Genomic DNA, 17,410 nt, shown 5'->3' with positions numbered 1-17,410 from the left:
GGGGGTATTTGGAGCAGTTAAGGAATTGTGTCACAATGATTTAATGGGGCCAAAAGGGGGAAAGAGGTGAGAAGAAATATGAAGATCGGCACGGGTTTCCACTTTCCTGCCACTCTTACACAGGAGCAGCTTTTCACGTGTAGACAGCCAGACAGAGATGCAGCACATGAGAGAAACTCATACAGCCCCCACCTCACTTCCCCCCCACAGGTGTGCACATGCACATGTATGCGTGCGCACACAACTGCTCTGTGGATAAACAGCTCCTCAACACTTTTATTGGCAATTACTGCTGAAGGTCACACATCAGCGGCGGGGCTGAGTTCCAGGAAAAAAAAAAAAGCCTGGTTCTTATGTAACCTCAGCCCAGAGTTGGCAGGCACCCAGGAATCGTGCAGCTCGCAAGCAAGGAAAACTAGGACACAGCCTCAGTGACTGCCTCAGCCCTTCACAGCCCAACACGTTCATTAATAGGCGCATATACAGAGCACGCACACAGTCAGAGCGCCCCCTATTGGAGCAGGAGATACTGGGGAGACACCCAGCCCCCCTTCCCAAAGGAATATAAAAATATAAAAAGGAAAGGGCAATGAATAATCTTCATGAGAACAGAGTGAGAGGAAATTAAGCAATGGGAAATCTCATGGTTTTAATAGATTAATCTTTATATTATCATCAGCTTTTTAGTGTTTGGGGTTTTTTGTGTGATGTTTGTCATATGGTCATTGCATTCTGCACTCTCATGTCTATTCAGTTTTTTTGTCAGTCTCTTAGTTGCATCAGTCCGTTAATCTTAAAGATGATTTCAGTTTCTGTAAAATTGTGTTATTTCTATAGTCTTCCCTTGTAGCTAATATCAAAATATAACTTCTTGACCCCGCTTTTCACAGGGCTGCAGTTTATTACATAAAAAGATAACTCCCTTAACTGGACCTGAATACAGTAAATGTGTGCAAAAATGACTTTCAACCAACACTTTGGCAAAAGGTCATGTACAGTGCAAGGACACTGAGTGGATACAAATATAGCACTGGCACATAGCCCAACCAGTAAGTGACTACCTTGGAAAATGGAAGCTCAGTTGAGCAACCTGCAGTCAGCAACAGAACACATCTCCCAGCCTCTCTTTTTTCTCACGTTTTCAGTTGATCTACACACCGTTTTATAGCAGACAATGCAGCAGGTGTTTAAGACAGAATTGGTCTATGACTGTTTGTTACCAGCTGTGCCCAAACCCCCACACAGCCAAAGCAGCTGCTACAGTAGGCTAATGTTAAAGTACAGCTAATATAGTTTCACAGATGTAACAGATGCTCTGGGAAACAAGGGCATGAATGGAAGATAAAGAGAAACAACCTTAGGCATATCCATCTCATCATCAAAGGCCCTGAGCTGAAAGAGAACAGAGGGTTTCAGGAGTTAGATAACAATGCAGGAAGCAGGAAGTTAAGGCAGAGGTCAATGATAAAGCATGTCATGTTAGTTAAGTGAGTTAACACTGCTGAAAAAAAAAATCGAATTCAGGAGCACAGATACAGTGCCATATCCATGTGCAGTATTTTTGCATGGATATTAGGAAAAGTGAGTATAATTAGTACAGTCTCACACAGCAGTGACCACCCCTGTTTAACTGAAAACCAAGGACAAGCCAAATCCCTTCAAAAAACTGGTTGGGGTACGTGTGATGCAGTATGTGTGTATATAGTGTAAACTCTATATAACTACACAAAAGATTTGATGACATCAAAATCATTTTCATATATAAAATCATAGTAAACATTGTATCAGATTGCTGTTTTTGTGTGAGGACTTGCCTTTTGAAAATGCATCATTTTAGGAGATTTGTGCTTCACTTTTAGTTAAAACGAATGAAACTTAGTTGCTGAAAAGTTTCTTTTTTTTTTTTTTAAACCCGGCACTTTAAAAGACATAAAAAATAGCAAGAAACTATCAACATCTTTTATTCTAAACCTGCATTGATACAATAAAGTATATACAATGTAAAAAATGTACAGTCATACCGCCTACAGTGAAGTGAATCATCTCCCCATAGAAATACAATATGCCTGTGCTTTGCAGCATCTCCTACCTTCTCTCCATAACCTCTGTCCTTAGTCATCATCTCCCGAAGTGTTTGCAAAACTTTAATGCACAGTCTCTCCTCATTTTCCTCCAGCAGCTGCTTGGTATGTTTGATCAACCTGCAAATGAACGTTAGAGCTTTAGTCTCAATCCTAATGAGGGCCTTTACGCTTTAATTGTAAATTTCATCGATCGCAGCATTCCTTACTTGCATATAAATCCTCCGCTCTCGCACTTCTTGCGCGAGTCTGTGTTCTCAGGGAAGAGCAGCTCAGGCCGATGCAGCACATCCACCAGAACGGACAACTCAGCCTGGACCAGCGGACGAAGACGGTCTTCGAGAGCGGACACGATGTCCTATATTACAGATAAAGCAACACCCTGAAGGTTTTTGTGCAATAAAGAGACATAAAGCAGCGCAAACTCAAACAAACCTAACCTGCAGCCTCTCTATGATATTCCTGTAATCCCTTGACGCGGTCACTATAGAGTCTCTGCGTGCAGCGTTGCGAGCAGTAAGTCTCCAGCTCATGGCTGTCTTCTGAACGATGTTATTGGATTTCACAAACAGGTTGTTCACCTGGTTGTCCAGGTCCACAGGTATGGCTATTGCTCTGCCTTTGGCTGGTGGATTCAGAAAGACATACAACATTAGTGTCAAATCGCTTTAGGATTAATATAAACTGTTAAACCTTTTGAATATGATGGACTGATTTTGAGAAAGACCTTGGTCTTACCAACATCAGAGAGCACTTTGATACAGCTCTCAACATGGCCCTTCTGCACTGGCATCAACCAGTTGCAGTGATAGGCCCTGAAGACAGCCTGCAGCAGCTGCACGAAAACTGGTTGCCTGGTCTGGGTAAAAAAATAAGAAGAATAAGAGAAAAACAAGTGAAACTGTAGTTTATTCTTGATTGAAGTTTTCTGATAGATGTGTCTCACACGCACACACAGTGCTGTACCTGAGCTGCTGTGATATTACTGTGCTAATCCCCGCATGCTATTGTGGTCAGTTGCTACTGCTAACCCATCAAGCAGACCTTTGCCCAAAACGCACCTGTGAAAATCTTTCATATTATTTAAAAAAATAAAGAAATCTTAGCACCCAGATCTTCTGTGCCCTTATTTAAATTGTAACCGATACCTGAAATATTTTCCCCAAAAGCGAAGCCTGAAGAGCACAGAAAACATACAGCAGGTGACAAATTAAATAGCAAACCAAGATATAGTAAGGGGTTAGGCCAACATTGTGCCACAAGAGCAGCTTAAATGTGCCTTTGTTAGCTCTCTGAAACACTACTCGAGCAATGAATGCTATTCTTTGAAGTTATTTCATTAGATTTGATGATGGCAGTGGAAAGCATTATCTAGTCCGATGGTCCAAAATCTCACAGATGTTCAGTCGGGTAGGCGGTGAAACCATAGCTTATGATTCATATCATTTTTGTGCTTATCAACCATTTAATGATCCCCGTCGATGAAGGTGCTGTCATGCGGAAATCAACTACACCCAGATGTTTCATCACTGGATAAGGGTGATTACTCAGATAAACACTGTATCGAGGTTTGTTTTTTTTTACCTTTAATAAACTTTTTCTATAAACAGTTTTTAAACCCTATGAAGGAAAAGAACAAAAAATGATTCATTAACCAAAATTATTGTAAATAACTACTGGCCATGTCTGATCTTGCAATACCCGATTACCTCTACCAGAAGTTGACTAACATGCTGAAAACAGAAGTGGGAAGAGAGAGGAAACATGGTGCCAACAACCCAACCTAACCACTCCAAATAATGTTACTCAGCAGACACAGTTCTCGGGAACTCTGAGGAAACGCTGAGTTTACCACTTACGGAAGCAGTGTCTTGCCATTTTCCCATAATTCTGCTTTTGCAAGAGAGACTCGGGCTATTGGTATAAAATTACATGAAGCAACAGTCATACAGTATATTTTATACTTATATTTGTTCTGATGGCCACATAAGGACAAACTGTTTGCTATTAGGCTTAAAGTTTGCAGGTAATAACTAGTTCCTAAAAGATAGTCTTGGCAGTTAGATTTAGATGAACTCTACACGTTACTGTTATTTTCAAAATGTTGAAGTATACCAGGGCTGATACTGACATTAGCATATTTATAGCTACTGTAAAAGCTTTTTTTTTTTTAAACCCCTTTGCATTATTGTAACAGGTTACCTGCAGGCTGGTGCTCTGGTCAGAAAATGGTGAGCTGAAGAAGGTGGTCACAATGCCCATGACTGTCTCTGTCACATAGCGTTCAAGAATAGTGTCTGCATGCTTACGGTCACTTGTGTTGTTGCACACCTAAACAACAGAAATAACACATTTTGTCTTTTAGCTTGTTTGTTGTTTTCTTTTTTCCTTTAATATAGCTTTTATGTCATTATTGAAATAAATATGGGGTTTCTTACTCTGCAAATGTCAACTAGAAAGTTCTCAAAGAGTTTCCACATGTGGTTGGAGGTGTAGATCTCCTTCATTTCAACCTCAGTGTCCACATAGCAGTGGTTGAGAAAGTTGATATAAGCAATCTTCACCTGAAAGGTTAAGATTAAAGTTCATGTAAAAAAGATGGCGCTAATCTAATAAAACAACAGCAATACCTGTAGAATTTGTAACTTTAGATACACCACAATTAGCTCTAGACTCCTAGTTAAGGATTTAATAGTACCACATTATGGACAAAATTCATAATGTGGCACTATTTGATACATTTGTCACTAAAGCTAACTATGTGACATTTTTAAAGCTTGACATGCAGCAAAAACAATGAATAACTGTATTGCATTAGCAATCTGTAAGACCTGCAATCCACACGAAATCAAATGTATTTAAGATTATCAGCCTCTATAGCATACCTATTGCAAGCAGTAACACTTATCTTTAGATATGGCTCCCTATCTTTATTTCTTCAATTTTTCCAGTGCATTAAAATCACAAACTGTGCAGCTTATTGTTTCTCATAACTCTCAAACATTCCAGCTTATCTCACCTCAGGGATACAGTCTTCATGGGTCACCACCCGCACTATGTCATCCAGTGGCAAGAGCGAATTACACTTTATCTCTGTGTAGACGTTCTTGCCCTCAGTGCACACAGCCAAGAGCTCCACTAGGTGTATGTGGTACATTAGAGGACTGTTCTCATCCATGCGATCCCTCTCTGATCGCATCATCTGGACCAGAGTCTGGAAGGAGGCACGGTCATTATAGAAGACCAGGACATCTTCACCAGCATTCACCAGCTGGAGGAAGAAACGGATACATATTAATACATAAGGAAACTGTGGCAGAAGTGAAACACAGTGGGGGGGGGGAAAAAAACTGTGTAGAATTGATTTAGCACCTCTGCCATGACAATGTCTTGGCACTTTTTGATGAACTTGTTCTCTGCCTTGACAATAGTCTGTAAGAATTTCAGGTATTGGACGTTGCGGCCATGTGTTTCAATGCAGTGGACAAAGTGCTGAACCACACGCTCATTTATTTCACTGCATAGCTGGAAGTTGTTCATGAAGATATGCTGCATGGTGATGGCCTCCAAGATCTGAACACAAGAAAACAAAGACAAGAGAAGCCAGTTTTCCAAGATGTTGTTGTTGTGCAAAATCAAAATCTGTGCTTTTGTATCATTAACACTGCAAGCGTCAATCAGTGCACAAGACAGCTCACCCCTGGGTTGAGGAAAAGATTGATGTGCTTGTGTAGCAGCGCCTGGTTCTGCTGATTTCCTGCACAGAAATTCTGTAGAAACTGATGGGCTAGCTTCATAATATCCTGCATGCGTAAGTCTTCTCCCTGGAGTGGAAAAGGGCAAACGTGAAGGTTTGCCCGCTCGTACACACAAAAGAATGTGCTACTAAAAATAAAAACAAAAAATAAACCCATTGAGAACCATTGACACCTTCTCATAAGGGATCTGTAAGAGCTCAAGAACCACAGCATGAGCCCCCATGTTCCTCAGCAGCCTCTGTTGCTGCTTCTTGCTTTTTCTACCTGACAGACCTTCTTGGACACACAACCTGCTGAGACGCAGCAGGATCTGTGAGGGAGAGTTGAGAAAAAGCAAAAACATGAGGAAAATATATGTAGAAAAACTCTAGTGCTGCGCAACAACATTTGCAAAATATTCAGATATGTTAAAACAATCGTTTAACAAGGTTAGAAAACTTGTTACCTCCTTCACCACCCTGTAGTTGTAACTGCTTGTGCTTTCTGCTTTCTTTGGTTTGTCTATGCCCCCTGAGTCACCCTGTGAACGACATAACAGCGTGTTATAGCCTTACTGTGGTAAAAAAAACAACAACAACAAAAAAAAACAAAAGGAATACTTTTTGGTGGATGGCTTTTCAGGGTTATGAGATTGGCTCTGTTCAGGAAATAACACCCTGCACCTTTTTATGTTCTGGCTCAGCGGCGAGCACGTCCACTACATCCATGCCCTCGTCTGGCCCCAGCCTCTTATACACCCAGAGCTCAGACTTCTCGACGATGGAGCGCAGCTGGTCCAGGTCCGACTTTATTTGCTTGTAATTTTCCACATCTTGGCTGGTGACGAGCAACTGGACCTGTAAATACAAAAATTTGCTGGAAGATTAGGCAAAGTGCAGAGCAAAAAGCTATACAGGATCCACAAAATGTTACTGTGAAAACCTGAATATGCATTTTGTGTCACTGAGGTTTAGGAAGATCCTCCAAAGAATAATTCTTAATATTTCAATGTTTTTCATCCATTTTAGAGCAATACAAGTATTTGCAAATCATAATATACTTAAGCATATGTCAAAAACACAAACAAGTGTACGGGTTATTGATTTCCTTGCTTTCGTTTTAAGTTGAGGGGAGTCACTGTGAGGATACCTGCTTAAATGCCTGCAAGACCTCCTGCCTTTGGCTGAAGTGCCTGAACAGCAGATGCAGGGCTCGAGACACCAGAGGAGGATAGTCGTGCATGGTTAAATGGAGCAAGACCCTCAAAAAGGTTCGGCCACCCTGATCATCCAGGTCCAGAGGGGTGTTCTCTTCACTAGACATTAACAGAACATATACTCAGAAACACTTCTCTATTTCATATTTTCGACTCTTTCGATACTCAATGTGTGTTTACCTTCCACCAAATATCCCCTCTGCCTGCTCTTCTATGTGCTCAAAATCCAGAGCCCCTGGAATCACAGAAAATATCTCTAACTAACAAAGTCCATAACTTGTTCACACATTTGTGTATGATGTAGCTATGTTATTCTAAACCTGGCATGTTGTTTGGTCCTTCGACTGCTCCAGCTAAAGATATGTCATTTTGGGAATTACTCTCATCAAACTCCCTCTTAAAGATCGATAGCAGACAGGAGATCCTGTAGTCCAGGCGAACATTCAGGATGAACTGCAGTGAAGAAAAAAACAAAAACAAACGACATACATATATAATGTGCTGTATTTATTAAGGTTATATTGAAGTATAACAACATTAGAACATTGTATGTCTTCCACCTGCAGGATCTCGATGATCTTGAGCTTGGTGTCCATGACCAATATGTCTTGTTTCTCTGGTTCAGTCTGGGTCTTGACTGCGTCACCATTGGGGGCCCTGGTTGAAGATGGGGGAAGGAAACCCCCCCCTCTGAGCACTACTTGGGACATCAGCTCACCAACGCCATGAATTGACCTCATCACATTACTGCCTGGAAGCATTGACACGCACGCAAAACACACAAATGAACTTCATATCCATGGGATTCCGATCCTCATCTTGCCATCCCCTTACCTTTACTGTCATCTCCTTTGTCCAGCTTGTTGAAAGCAAAAATGGTGCTGACATGGACACAGTCTAGAATAGCCAGGAGGATCTTGGTTAGTCTCAATAAGTCACTGAAGGTGTAGAAGCCAAAATAAATCAGGTTCCTGGCCAGATTCACCACCTAAACATGGAAAATAGATGCTTTCAGCGAGTTTGCTGATTTGATTTTCAGAGCATGACTACTATGACATGAGTGTAATTGTAGTATATCAAGAAAGCACCAGGGTGACCTCAAAGGTGAGTTTGTTCTTCTCTTTATCTGCAAAAGGGAAGCTCTGAGACACCACATCTCTCAGGTAGTTTTCAACAAATTCCATCGTTTGTGAGAATCGCTCCTTAATTTCATCTTTAGATGTTCCATCATTGTCATAGCTACAAGTAAACCATATGTAAACAACAAGTTACGAAACTGCAAACACATACATGAGAAATGCTTTACAATATGATTATATAGTTTGTCTACTCCCTCACTCGTCAATAGCAATCTCTGAAGGGATCTCAGACCACAGCCGTGCATATTTGACTGGTGTAACCTGCTCCTGAGGGTCACGATCCACATGCATGTGCAGCATCATTCGACAGAAAGAGGCTCGTAGGTCATACGGCAGGTCTTCATCTGACATACACCGCAAGATCAGGTCCACATCCAGCTGGCCAGAGATCTTGTTGATTGCCAGATACTGACGGTCCAAACACATTCTGGCAAACAGGTTTAGCTGGTACCTGTAAGGTGTCCACACAGGTAAAGTCAGGCTCTCCTTTTGTAAATTTGCCATCACAGGATACACCTTTTCCATCTTCAAGGAGCCGGCTGAGGTGCGGTATTTACCTGTAGTAACTGATCACCTCCTGGTCATCCTTCTGACCCTCCTTGGCATCCTGAGCCAGCTCCCGGATGCTTTTACTGCGGATCTCTTTAGTGTTGTCTTTCCAGAACAACCACACTTCCTCCTCGTCTTCCTCTGATTCCACAGAGTTCTCCCCGAGTGATGCTCCTTCAATCTCAAATCTCGAAAGAACCAGTCTACAGAAAAAAAGAAATCATCAAGAAAAAACTTAATAAAAACAGACATTATTTGCTTTGCTAGTGTAATCGTGTGGGCATAAGAAAGCCTTTGTATCAAAAATTTTTTATTTATTCCAAAACTGCGACAAATAACCTTTGTATTTTTAATCACAGTACTGGATAAAATGCCTTTTCTAGACACCAATTAATGGGCAACTGTCAAAGTGAAACCTGAGTACATTCACAGTGACATCAGAGGGAACAGGGAGGAGGTCAAGAGAGTGATGAGGACTCACTTCGTTTCTATGAGGATGTCTGCGTTAGCTGGATCCAGCACTGCATTACAGATGAGCTCCTGTGTCACAGGGATGGACTTATTCATTGACACACACAAGTCTGACAGGTAGTCCAAGAACCTGAACAAACAAAAGTATAACATTTAATCCCAAGTCTTCTTTTAAAAACCTCCACGATCTCTCAAAGCACGAGAGGTGATGAGTCTTTGAAGCGAGGCTTCAGCTTTTCTGATGTCACAAAGAGTTACAGTGGGGGAAATAATTATTTGATCCCCTTTCCAATTTATCAGTTTTGCTCACTTACAAAGAAAAGATCAGTGTCTATTTTTTTGCTGGTTTCATTTTAAAGCGGAGAGATCAACCAAAAATCCAGAAAAAGAAACACATGTGGCACACAGATATCGCCCATAGGACATCTAAATGATTCAGAGAAGGCTTGGAAGAACGTACTGTGGTCTGATGAAACCAAAATCGAACCCTTTGGCATCACCTTGACCTGTTCAAGCGTGGAGGTGGAAACATTATGATTGGGGCTGTTTTTCTGCTAAAGGCACAGGATGATTATAACGCATTAAGCGGCCAATGGATGGATCATAAGATCTTTGATGAGAAAATCCCTCCCTGGCTGACAGCACACTGAAGATGGGTCTTGGATGGGTGTTCCAGCATGTATGGGACCCAAAACATACCAGCAAGGCAACAAAGGAATGTCTAAAGAAGACGCACATTAAAGTCATGCAGTGACCTAGCCTGTCTCCAGACTCAAGGGAGCTCAAGTCTTGAGTTGTCAGGTGGATGCCAAGAAACCTAGAGGATTGAGAGATTTTCTGTAAAGAGGAGTGGGACTGCACACATCTTCCCCTGAGATGTGTGCAAACCTGGTGACCAACTAAAAAAACGTCTCACCTCTGTCCTTGCCAAAAAGAGTGTACCCACCAAGCACTAAGTCATATTTTGCTTGGGGCTAAAATAGTCAATGCATAATATTTATGTAATGTGTTTTTTCTGGATTTGTGGTTCATATTCTTTCTATCGCCATTCAAATGAAACTACCATAAAAATGAGAGACTGTTCCTTTCCTTGTAACTGAGCAAACAAATAATAATTTCCTCCACTGAATGACAAAATGTTGCAACGGATGTTTATTTGATCACCAGAATGTTCTTAAGTACAATACAGACATACAGTTATGGTAACACATAACTAAGTAATGGTTTAAATTCAATTTAATTTGAATTGGATGCAGACACACACACACAAACCTGGGCTCACGGTTCTTGCGCACCAGGCTAACAAACGTGTCGATCTCTGCAGCGGTAATATGTTTCTCCAGGAGCTTGCGGTTGTTATGGAGCAGAGCTGTGATTGTGTCCTCTGCCAGGACATCATAACCAATCTGTTTCTGCATGAAGCGAAACTGCTTGGCTATATACTCCTGCAAGGGAGGCAGACGCTCTCAACAAAAAGCAACAAAAGACAGCTTAAGCACATTTTAAAGAATGTCATTCATTACTTGGCCTGTGTCTCTTTAAGCTCTTTCTAAAAAGCATAACCTTAAGTCGAAGCCATCATTGACTCATTTTGCCCCGTCTTTATCAGTGTGCAAAAAGAACAGCATGTCCACAATGTCCTCTTCATTTAACCTAATGTAATGACTCCTCTAACTATTACACTGTAACCAAAGAAATGGACTGTTCCTAGAAAAGCCAAATGGTAACTTTACTTTACAAGAATTCTTTATAGAATGAGCTCATATCACACTGGCTTTGTGTGTTTGTGCCAACAGAAATTGATAAAGAGACCTGGCAGATGAACCAGCGCATACTTCAGAGTACTTTCAGTTACACATCTTGGATTCGGAATATTTTTTGCTTCAGTTATCAAATCAGTGTTATCACAGAACAATGGCTTATTTTACTAAGCGGAAATACACCTTTACAGAAACCACAGCGAGACCTGTACCCAACGTCAGATGGGAACTGCACTTATGAAGACTTCAGGCCAGACAAAAAGTACCTGGTTCTTGCGGTAGTCCTGCTGCGAGTGACGTAAAACTCTGTAACATAGGCGGCAGATGTGTCTGAAAGGGGCATGACGCTGGTCAGCCAGCTCCTCCAGCCGCAGCATGGGCCCATCGCCGCTATCTGTAAAAGGAGCCTGCAGGAGCTTGAAGATCTGAATTTAAGAGAAATGTTAAGACAGTTGTAACAATGATATTATACATAACTATATACAACTATGCAATACTGCTAAAGCAAATGTGGCAAAGATGCCACATGTCATGAGAAGATAGAGGGACTTCAGTAAGTCAGTAGAACTCAAGAAGTTCACACAGAATGGAAAATTTAACCTTGAGTGTCTAGAAAATGTTATATTTACGGTATTAAGACATCACCTGTTTGAGAATATTCTGTTCTCTCATTAACTTCTGTCGTTCTCTGTTGGGTTTGTTAACCATGATCTCCAGAACGTCCTGTCCATTGTTGGGAATGTCCACCACAAAGAACACCAAATCCTCCAGAAGCTTGGTAACGGCTCTGATTTTATATGCAGAAATAACAGTAAGATCGTGCTTATAGTTAGAACTTAACAGTGTTTACTGTTTAACTGTCCCACTATGCATTTTATACCTCCTCTCATTCTGGGTGATTGTGCCTTTTTCCAGCTTCCCAGCAATAGAAGCCAGCACTTTACTGGCATCGTTGGCAAAGTCAAGGTCTCTCACTTCAGCTGGGGAGACGGGCACAATGGCAAAAGCCTCTTTGTCTTCTTTGAGTGCAGAAGTTCCAATCTTGAAAAAAAACAAAACAAAACAAGAATTGGTCTGTGAAACACTTGTTAAAGCTCTTTGCCAAGAACCCATAATCAAAACTGCAAAAGAGCATTTTTTGTGAAAAAGAAAGAGAGCTACCCGCACTTAATATATAACAAATTTACTGCACAGCAGGTGCAGGAGGAAGAGGGAACCAATGTGATTTAGATTTGACTGATCCAAATCTCCAGCATAATTATAGCTCAGCATCCTGCACAATTTGCTACTGATTTAGACATTATTGTAAATTAAGTGTCACTCACACGCAGCATGACAGGCTTTTCCTCCTCCTTGTCGATTGGTTGGTTGGTGCTGTGAACCCACGTGTTGGTGCACAAGTGTCTGAGACGTACATATGAGTTTCTGAAAAGACATTTTATTGTTATGCTTTGTTCTTGTTTATATCTGCAAATTGTTTGTGCATCATAAGTGCAAAGGCTACATAACTCATGAAAAAGGTGATGTTTCCATTTTTTTTTTTAAATGCTCTTTTTTAAGAAAAATCATGCATTTGAAGCAGAACCTTTGATCACCTTACAAAAGTTCACAAATATACATATGATCTGGGGCCTACATGGTCAGTCGACCACTTCCCATAAATGTGGCTAGGCAACAGCTTTCACTTCCTCGAGCTATTCTAGCGAAATTCGGTGCATTTCTTCTGCGACACTGCGAGTCTGCGTCATATTTTCTCACTCCTCACCAAACTTACACAGACACACGTTCACATAAGAACAGAATAATTGTCTCCTTTACACACTTTATTATATGCTCTATCTCAACATCCTTATCTGCATTGCCATCATAAAGAACAACTACACCTGCGTAACTTCCAACATCCACTTTATCGTGAATAATCATCAGTTAGAGACTCTCTTACAACAATTATTATCACACACACTTGCCATGCTTGTTTTGCAAACATATTACAACAGTGGTAATATACTGTGGAAGTCCCCTGCTTGTAATGTGTCTGCTGTCTGGGTTTCCGTGGAAAAAGTGACAGGGCAGGAACCAGGCAATGAATTTCTCTGTATCGCAATAACACAATAATCAGGGTGGGTCTGAAATGCTTCATCTTTTTTATCTTTCATACCTGGGAACTAGTGAGTCTCCCCCCCTTAAAGTGGTAGGGTCGAGCTCAAATATGGAAGAGATGTCATTTCCATCAGGAACAGACACAAGAGTGTACATGACTTTGTCCTGGACATTTCTCAAACGGGCTCTCATAGCTTCTTGCTCTGAGTCAAGCTGGAGGGAAAGGGGGAAAAATAAAGTCTGATTAAAAATAAACAGCAAAATAATTTTAAAAAATGTCAGAGATATGTCAGTGAAAGTGTTAAAACTCAGTGTGGAAAGATTTCTAGGAACTGAAGCAAGATACTGCTAATATATTACAGTGACCATAAATATTTCTTCCTTTTTTTTCCCCTTGTGAGTTGCATTTCCCTCGTAAAACGTCACAGTCTTAATTCAGTAACTGATAATGGTTCCCACGGAAGGCATAAGACTACCTCAGAGCAGGTCAGCCACTAATCAGAAGGTCGGTGGTTCGATCCCAGGCTGCCTCCTGGCTGCATGCCAAATATCCTTGGGCAAGATACTAACCCCGTGTTTGCCTACTGGTGGTGGTCAGAGGGCCCGGTGGCGCCAGTGTCCGGCAGCCTCGCCTCTGTCAGTGCGCCCCAGGGCAGCTGTGGCTACAATGTAGCTTACCATCGCCAGTGTGTGAATGTGTGTGTGAATGGGTGGATGACTGAATGTAGTGTGAAGCGCTTTGGGGTCCTTAGGGACTAGAAAAGCGCTATACAAATACAGGCCATTTACCATTTTACCATTTACCTTAAATAAGTCAAAACTCAATAAACAAAAGATGTTATATGCAAAAAAGTCTTAACTATAATGAATTGAAACTAATTTCCTTTTAATCTGAAGAGCAAGGCCGTAAACTGAGGAGGTGACTGGCTAGGATTTGGTTCACTTGTTACAGCTTGGCCAACAGATGTGAACAACTTCGGCCCGGCCTGTGAGATGAGGCCTCCTGCAAGTGCAGTGTATGGCTGAGGCACACTGCTACTGCACGTTTCAGGAACACACATTCACAGTGAAAGGCTGCCATCTGCTGTTCGCTGAAAGTTAAAGCATTCACATCCAGTAAAGCTACACTGAGCCCTCTATTGGTGGAAATGGTAAACAATACAGCTCTGATTATAACACGGGAAAAGAGGCTATGCCTTCTGGGGTTTTTTTTTATTCATTTTATTTTTAAGTCACAATTTGAGGTTATTGTCTCAAAATTCTGAGTTATTAAGTTGAGATTTTGAGGAAACCCAAATGGATGCCATTATAATTATTATAAACAAGGTTCCATATTAAGAAATGAGTAGGTGAGTTTCACCAACATGGTATCTGTTAAACTAAACTATAAAATACAAATACATATGTGATATGTGAAAATAATTACACATCAGCATATATTTTTAAAAACTGAAGAATTAGATTGGAGATGCTCTTCTACACTACACAAATGCTTTCTGTGGCCATGACATTCACCTACTAAGGCTTAAATAAGCACTGGATTCCAATTAAATATTTCTAAATATTATGACTTTTTAAAAAACGTCTACTTACTGAAGAGCGTGAGTCCAGGCACTCCTCTTCATAATCTGGGTTCAGCTGCAAAAAACACAAAAGTGATTCACTACTTCGTAAAATAAATAAATAAATAAATAAATAAATAAATAAATCCAGTCCAAAAAGCATTCGGAAGATTGTAACTTAGGAAAATGAACTGAATGTTGGGTCACTGATATTTTCTTCAGTGTAAATAAAGTCTAATGGAAGTTCTTGGAATAGAAAAGCTGATGAGTAACATGTTATTAATAGGATGTTTAGATCACTTGGCTCCAATTATAACCAAAGAGGGCCTTAAAAATCACAGCTTCACATATTTGAATTAAGAGGTCTGAATCCACAGCAAAAATAAAAATGGGTTCTTTTTTTGCTGCACTCCCCCTCTTCACCTGCTTTCATGAATTTGCCCTGGTAGTTTTTGCGTAATCTTGCTGTTAAAGAGACAGACAGACAAACAAATGGAGGTTGGAGGCGTGCTGACCTCTGCAGCCAGGTAGTGTCCAGTGGCCAAGTGTTTGAACCTAAACAGGCTGTTCCAGTACCCTGCGCCCCCTCGGCACGGATCGTGCTGTACGACCTGATGCAAGAGCACAAAAAGTTGATGATATAAAATAAATAGGAAACAGATCACAGTCTCTATTCAGGTTTTTGTTGCTGCAGTTCAGAAAATCTACACCTGGGATTGCATACAAGTGCACAATAGGAAAAACCAGCTCTAACAATATTCCTGCTCACTTCTATCTCCCATAGGGCTTTGCTGCTGGTTGCCGAGGTAGCTGACTGTCGTCCCGTAGTGCGTAGAAACACATATTGCTTTTTTCTGTGATCGTCACATGTAAGGAATTTCTCTTGCTCTGCATGAAACAGTCGTACCACATCACCCTGGAGAGAAGAAAAATGTAGGTTACTTTTCTCAGGTTAATCTTAAAACCACCAAAACTTGTATGAAATGAGACTAGTTTCAACTAGTTCAGTATATGAGGAATAAGAGAAAAATAATTAAACATTTTCTGGCTGCTGCCAAACATTTCATTTCATGGAGGTCGCATGGCAGACCTAGTTGCCTACGCTGTTTTAGATGTTAAAGCCCCTAATGTAGAGCTGTTTCTGTAAGAGATAATACACATTTGTTAAAATGTTCTGTAAACTGATGATACTCAACTGGGAAAATATATATATATATAAAAAAACAAGCAAACAAGCAACCAGCCCACTCAACTCTGGTGAGGGAACCTTATGCAACAGCTTTTAGTTAGAGCACAGTTTCCAAAAAAGTGGACACTGTGAGATGCAATAAGATGCAAATTATTTGAATTCTATAGGAAATGGAAAACAGCACCAAAAAAAACCAAAGAAGAAATTCCAGATATTCCAGACTCCAGCGACTCTACAGCCCTGAATTGGACAAGCAGATAAAAATGACTGGATAGATGGGCAGGCGGATGGAAATTAAATTCCTATATGGAATTTGATGCCAGCAAAATGTTTAAAAAAAGCTGTGGCGGTCTGCGAGAGGTGTGTTGCATCACCACTTCTTTTAACAATGCTAACACTGTAAGCATCTGGGTAGAATAAATAGGATTTCATAAGCTCCAGTTGTATATATGCAGAATGTGGTTTGATATAATCCTACTAAAACAAGCTTTATAGCTTTACAATAAAATAAAACATCTTTCTGCACTCCGGAACCGGCAGTCTCTGAGCCTGTAGCTTCCATGACTTCCAAAAGACGTTAACATTTCGATTAGTGAGGCCACAGGACATTTTCTGAATGTACCTAAACGTACTGTGAACGGAGAAGACGGCTGAAATTCTGGGTCAAGGTTACCTGTGCTTTTGCCGTTGACAGTAGAATTTTAAATTGCATTTGTGGATCTAGCAACAAATTTGGTTCACCAGCTGTGGTTCTCACTTCCTGTGTCCTTGAGTCGATTTACCGATTTCCACTACTGAATTTGAAGAGCTGTTAACGTAGTGCTGCTGCAGGACTCTTCAGTATTGGTTTCTGGCCACTTTCTTTACATTCATAAATTCTTTAATATCACATCATCACTGTAGATGATTTAAACCCTCAGTTCTTTAGTGAGAAACGTTATTCCATCATAACTGAACCATTTACCCACGCACTCTTTCACAGAGTGGTGAACTCCAACTGAATTACACTGAAATAATCATTTGCTGTGGGAAGCTTTTTTTTTTATAAATAGTTAAATTACTCATTTAATTAGTGTAATTAATTCATTTAGATTTTTTTTAGCTTCATGATCGCCTCCTCCGCTTGCATAAAAAAAACTACCAAATAGAAACTGAACACTTTCAATTCAATCAAGCTAATTTATCTGTTTCATTTGTCATTGAGGAAGAAGGGAACTGCTCGTCAGTCTGTGGGAAAGTATATAGAAACATAGCTGTGATTCTTAACGAGTTAATACAATACTTATATTAATCATATCGTGATTGTTTGATTTAAAATCCTCCGTGATGTAATGTGAAACATTACAAAACATTTGTCATTGTCCAAAAACGTATGGACTCGTAGTCTTTGTACTATTTCAGTCAAATATAGACTATGAATGCAACTAACTGAATTCTTGTTATACTGGCATTTTACAGCGTCTGAAAGGTTTTCCATAAAGCCAGACTGAACTGACTTAGATGCTGTTGTATTATTTGGTTTGTTTGTTTCTGTCATTCTATTCATGTTATATTAAAATACAGTTATGTTATAACCAGTGTTGGTCAAGTTACTTGAAAAAAGTAA

General features: G+C 40.4%; 1 protein-coding gene across 4 annotated transcripts in view; it reads right to left on the bottom strand.

Annotated features, from left to right (window-relative positions):
* LOC102200029 (inositol 1,4,5-trisphosphate receptor type 1) overlaps positions 1–17,410 on the bottom strand; it is a 72,660-nt gene that overhangs the window by 36,405 nt on the left and 18,845 nt on the right. For 2 of the 4 annotated variants that reach the window (XM_013912515.1, XM_013912516.1), the window contains exons 9-39: positions 15,385–15,531; positions 15,131–15,226; positions 14,647–14,691; positions 13,112–13,266; positions 12,279–12,378; positions 11,834–11,994; positions 11,599–11,740; positions 11,220–11,378; positions 10,466–10,638; positions 9,204–9,323; positions 8,731–8,925; positions 8,373–8,624; positions 8,132–8,273; positions 7,869–8,022; positions 7,595–7,785; positions 7,355–7,487; positions 7,215–7,269; positions 6,968–7,133; positions 6,502–6,675; positions 6,285–6,359; positions 6,012–6,149; positions 5,780–5,905; positions 5,454–5,654; positions 5,101–5,352; positions 4,520–4,645; positions 4,284–4,412; positions 2,820–2,940; positions 2,522–2,706; positions 2,291–2,439; positions 2,090–2,201; positions 1,357–1,392 (exon numbers count right to left, since the gene is read on the bottom strand). In XM_013912515.1, coding sequence (XP_013767969.1) covers positions 1,357–1,392; positions 2,090–2,201; positions 2,291–2,439; positions 2,522–2,706; positions 2,820–2,940; positions 4,284–4,412; positions 4,520–4,645; positions 5,101–5,352; positions 5,454–5,654; positions 5,780–5,905; positions 6,012–6,149; positions 6,285–6,359; positions 6,502–6,675; positions 6,968–7,133; positions 7,215–7,269; positions 7,355–7,487; positions 7,595–7,785; positions 7,869–8,022; positions 8,132–8,273; positions 8,373–8,624; positions 8,731–8,925; positions 9,204–9,323; positions 10,466–10,638; positions 11,220–11,378; positions 11,599–11,740; positions 11,834–11,994; positions 12,279–12,378; positions 13,112–13,266; positions 14,647–14,691; positions 15,131–15,226; positions 15,385–15,531 — 4,410 coding nt within the window. The remainder of the gene's footprint in view (positions 1–1,356; positions 1,393–2,089; positions 2,202–2,290; positions 2,440–2,521; positions 2,707–2,819; positions 2,941–4,283; positions 4,413–4,519; positions 4,646–5,100; positions 5,353–5,453; positions 5,655–5,779; positions 5,906–6,011; positions 6,150–6,284; positions 6,360–6,501; positions 6,676–6,967; positions 7,134–7,214; positions 7,270–7,354; positions 7,488–7,594; positions 7,786–7,868; positions 8,023–8,131; positions 8,274–8,372; positions 8,625–8,730; positions 8,926–9,203; positions 9,324–10,465; positions 10,639–11,219; positions 11,379–11,598; positions 11,741–11,833; positions 11,995–12,278; positions 12,379–13,111; positions 13,267–14,646; positions 14,692–15,130; positions 15,227–15,384; positions 15,532–17,410) is intronic. The other 2 variants (XM_013912517.1, XM_005739596.2) reach the window with 1 other exon arrangement.

The sequence above is a fragment of the Pundamilia nyererei genome, unplaced genomic scaffold, assembly GCF_000239375.1.
Source record: "Pundamilia nyererei isolate P.nyererei 1_Seehausen unplaced genomic scaffold, PunNye1.0 scaffold00092, whole genome shotgun sequence".
Lineage (NCBI taxonomy): Eukaryota > Metazoa > Chordata > Actinopteri > Cichliformes > Cichlidae > Pundamilia > Pundamilia nyererei.
The sequence above is the reverse complement of the archived record's forward strand: the minus strand, read 5'-3'. Positions and strand labels throughout refer to the sequence as shown.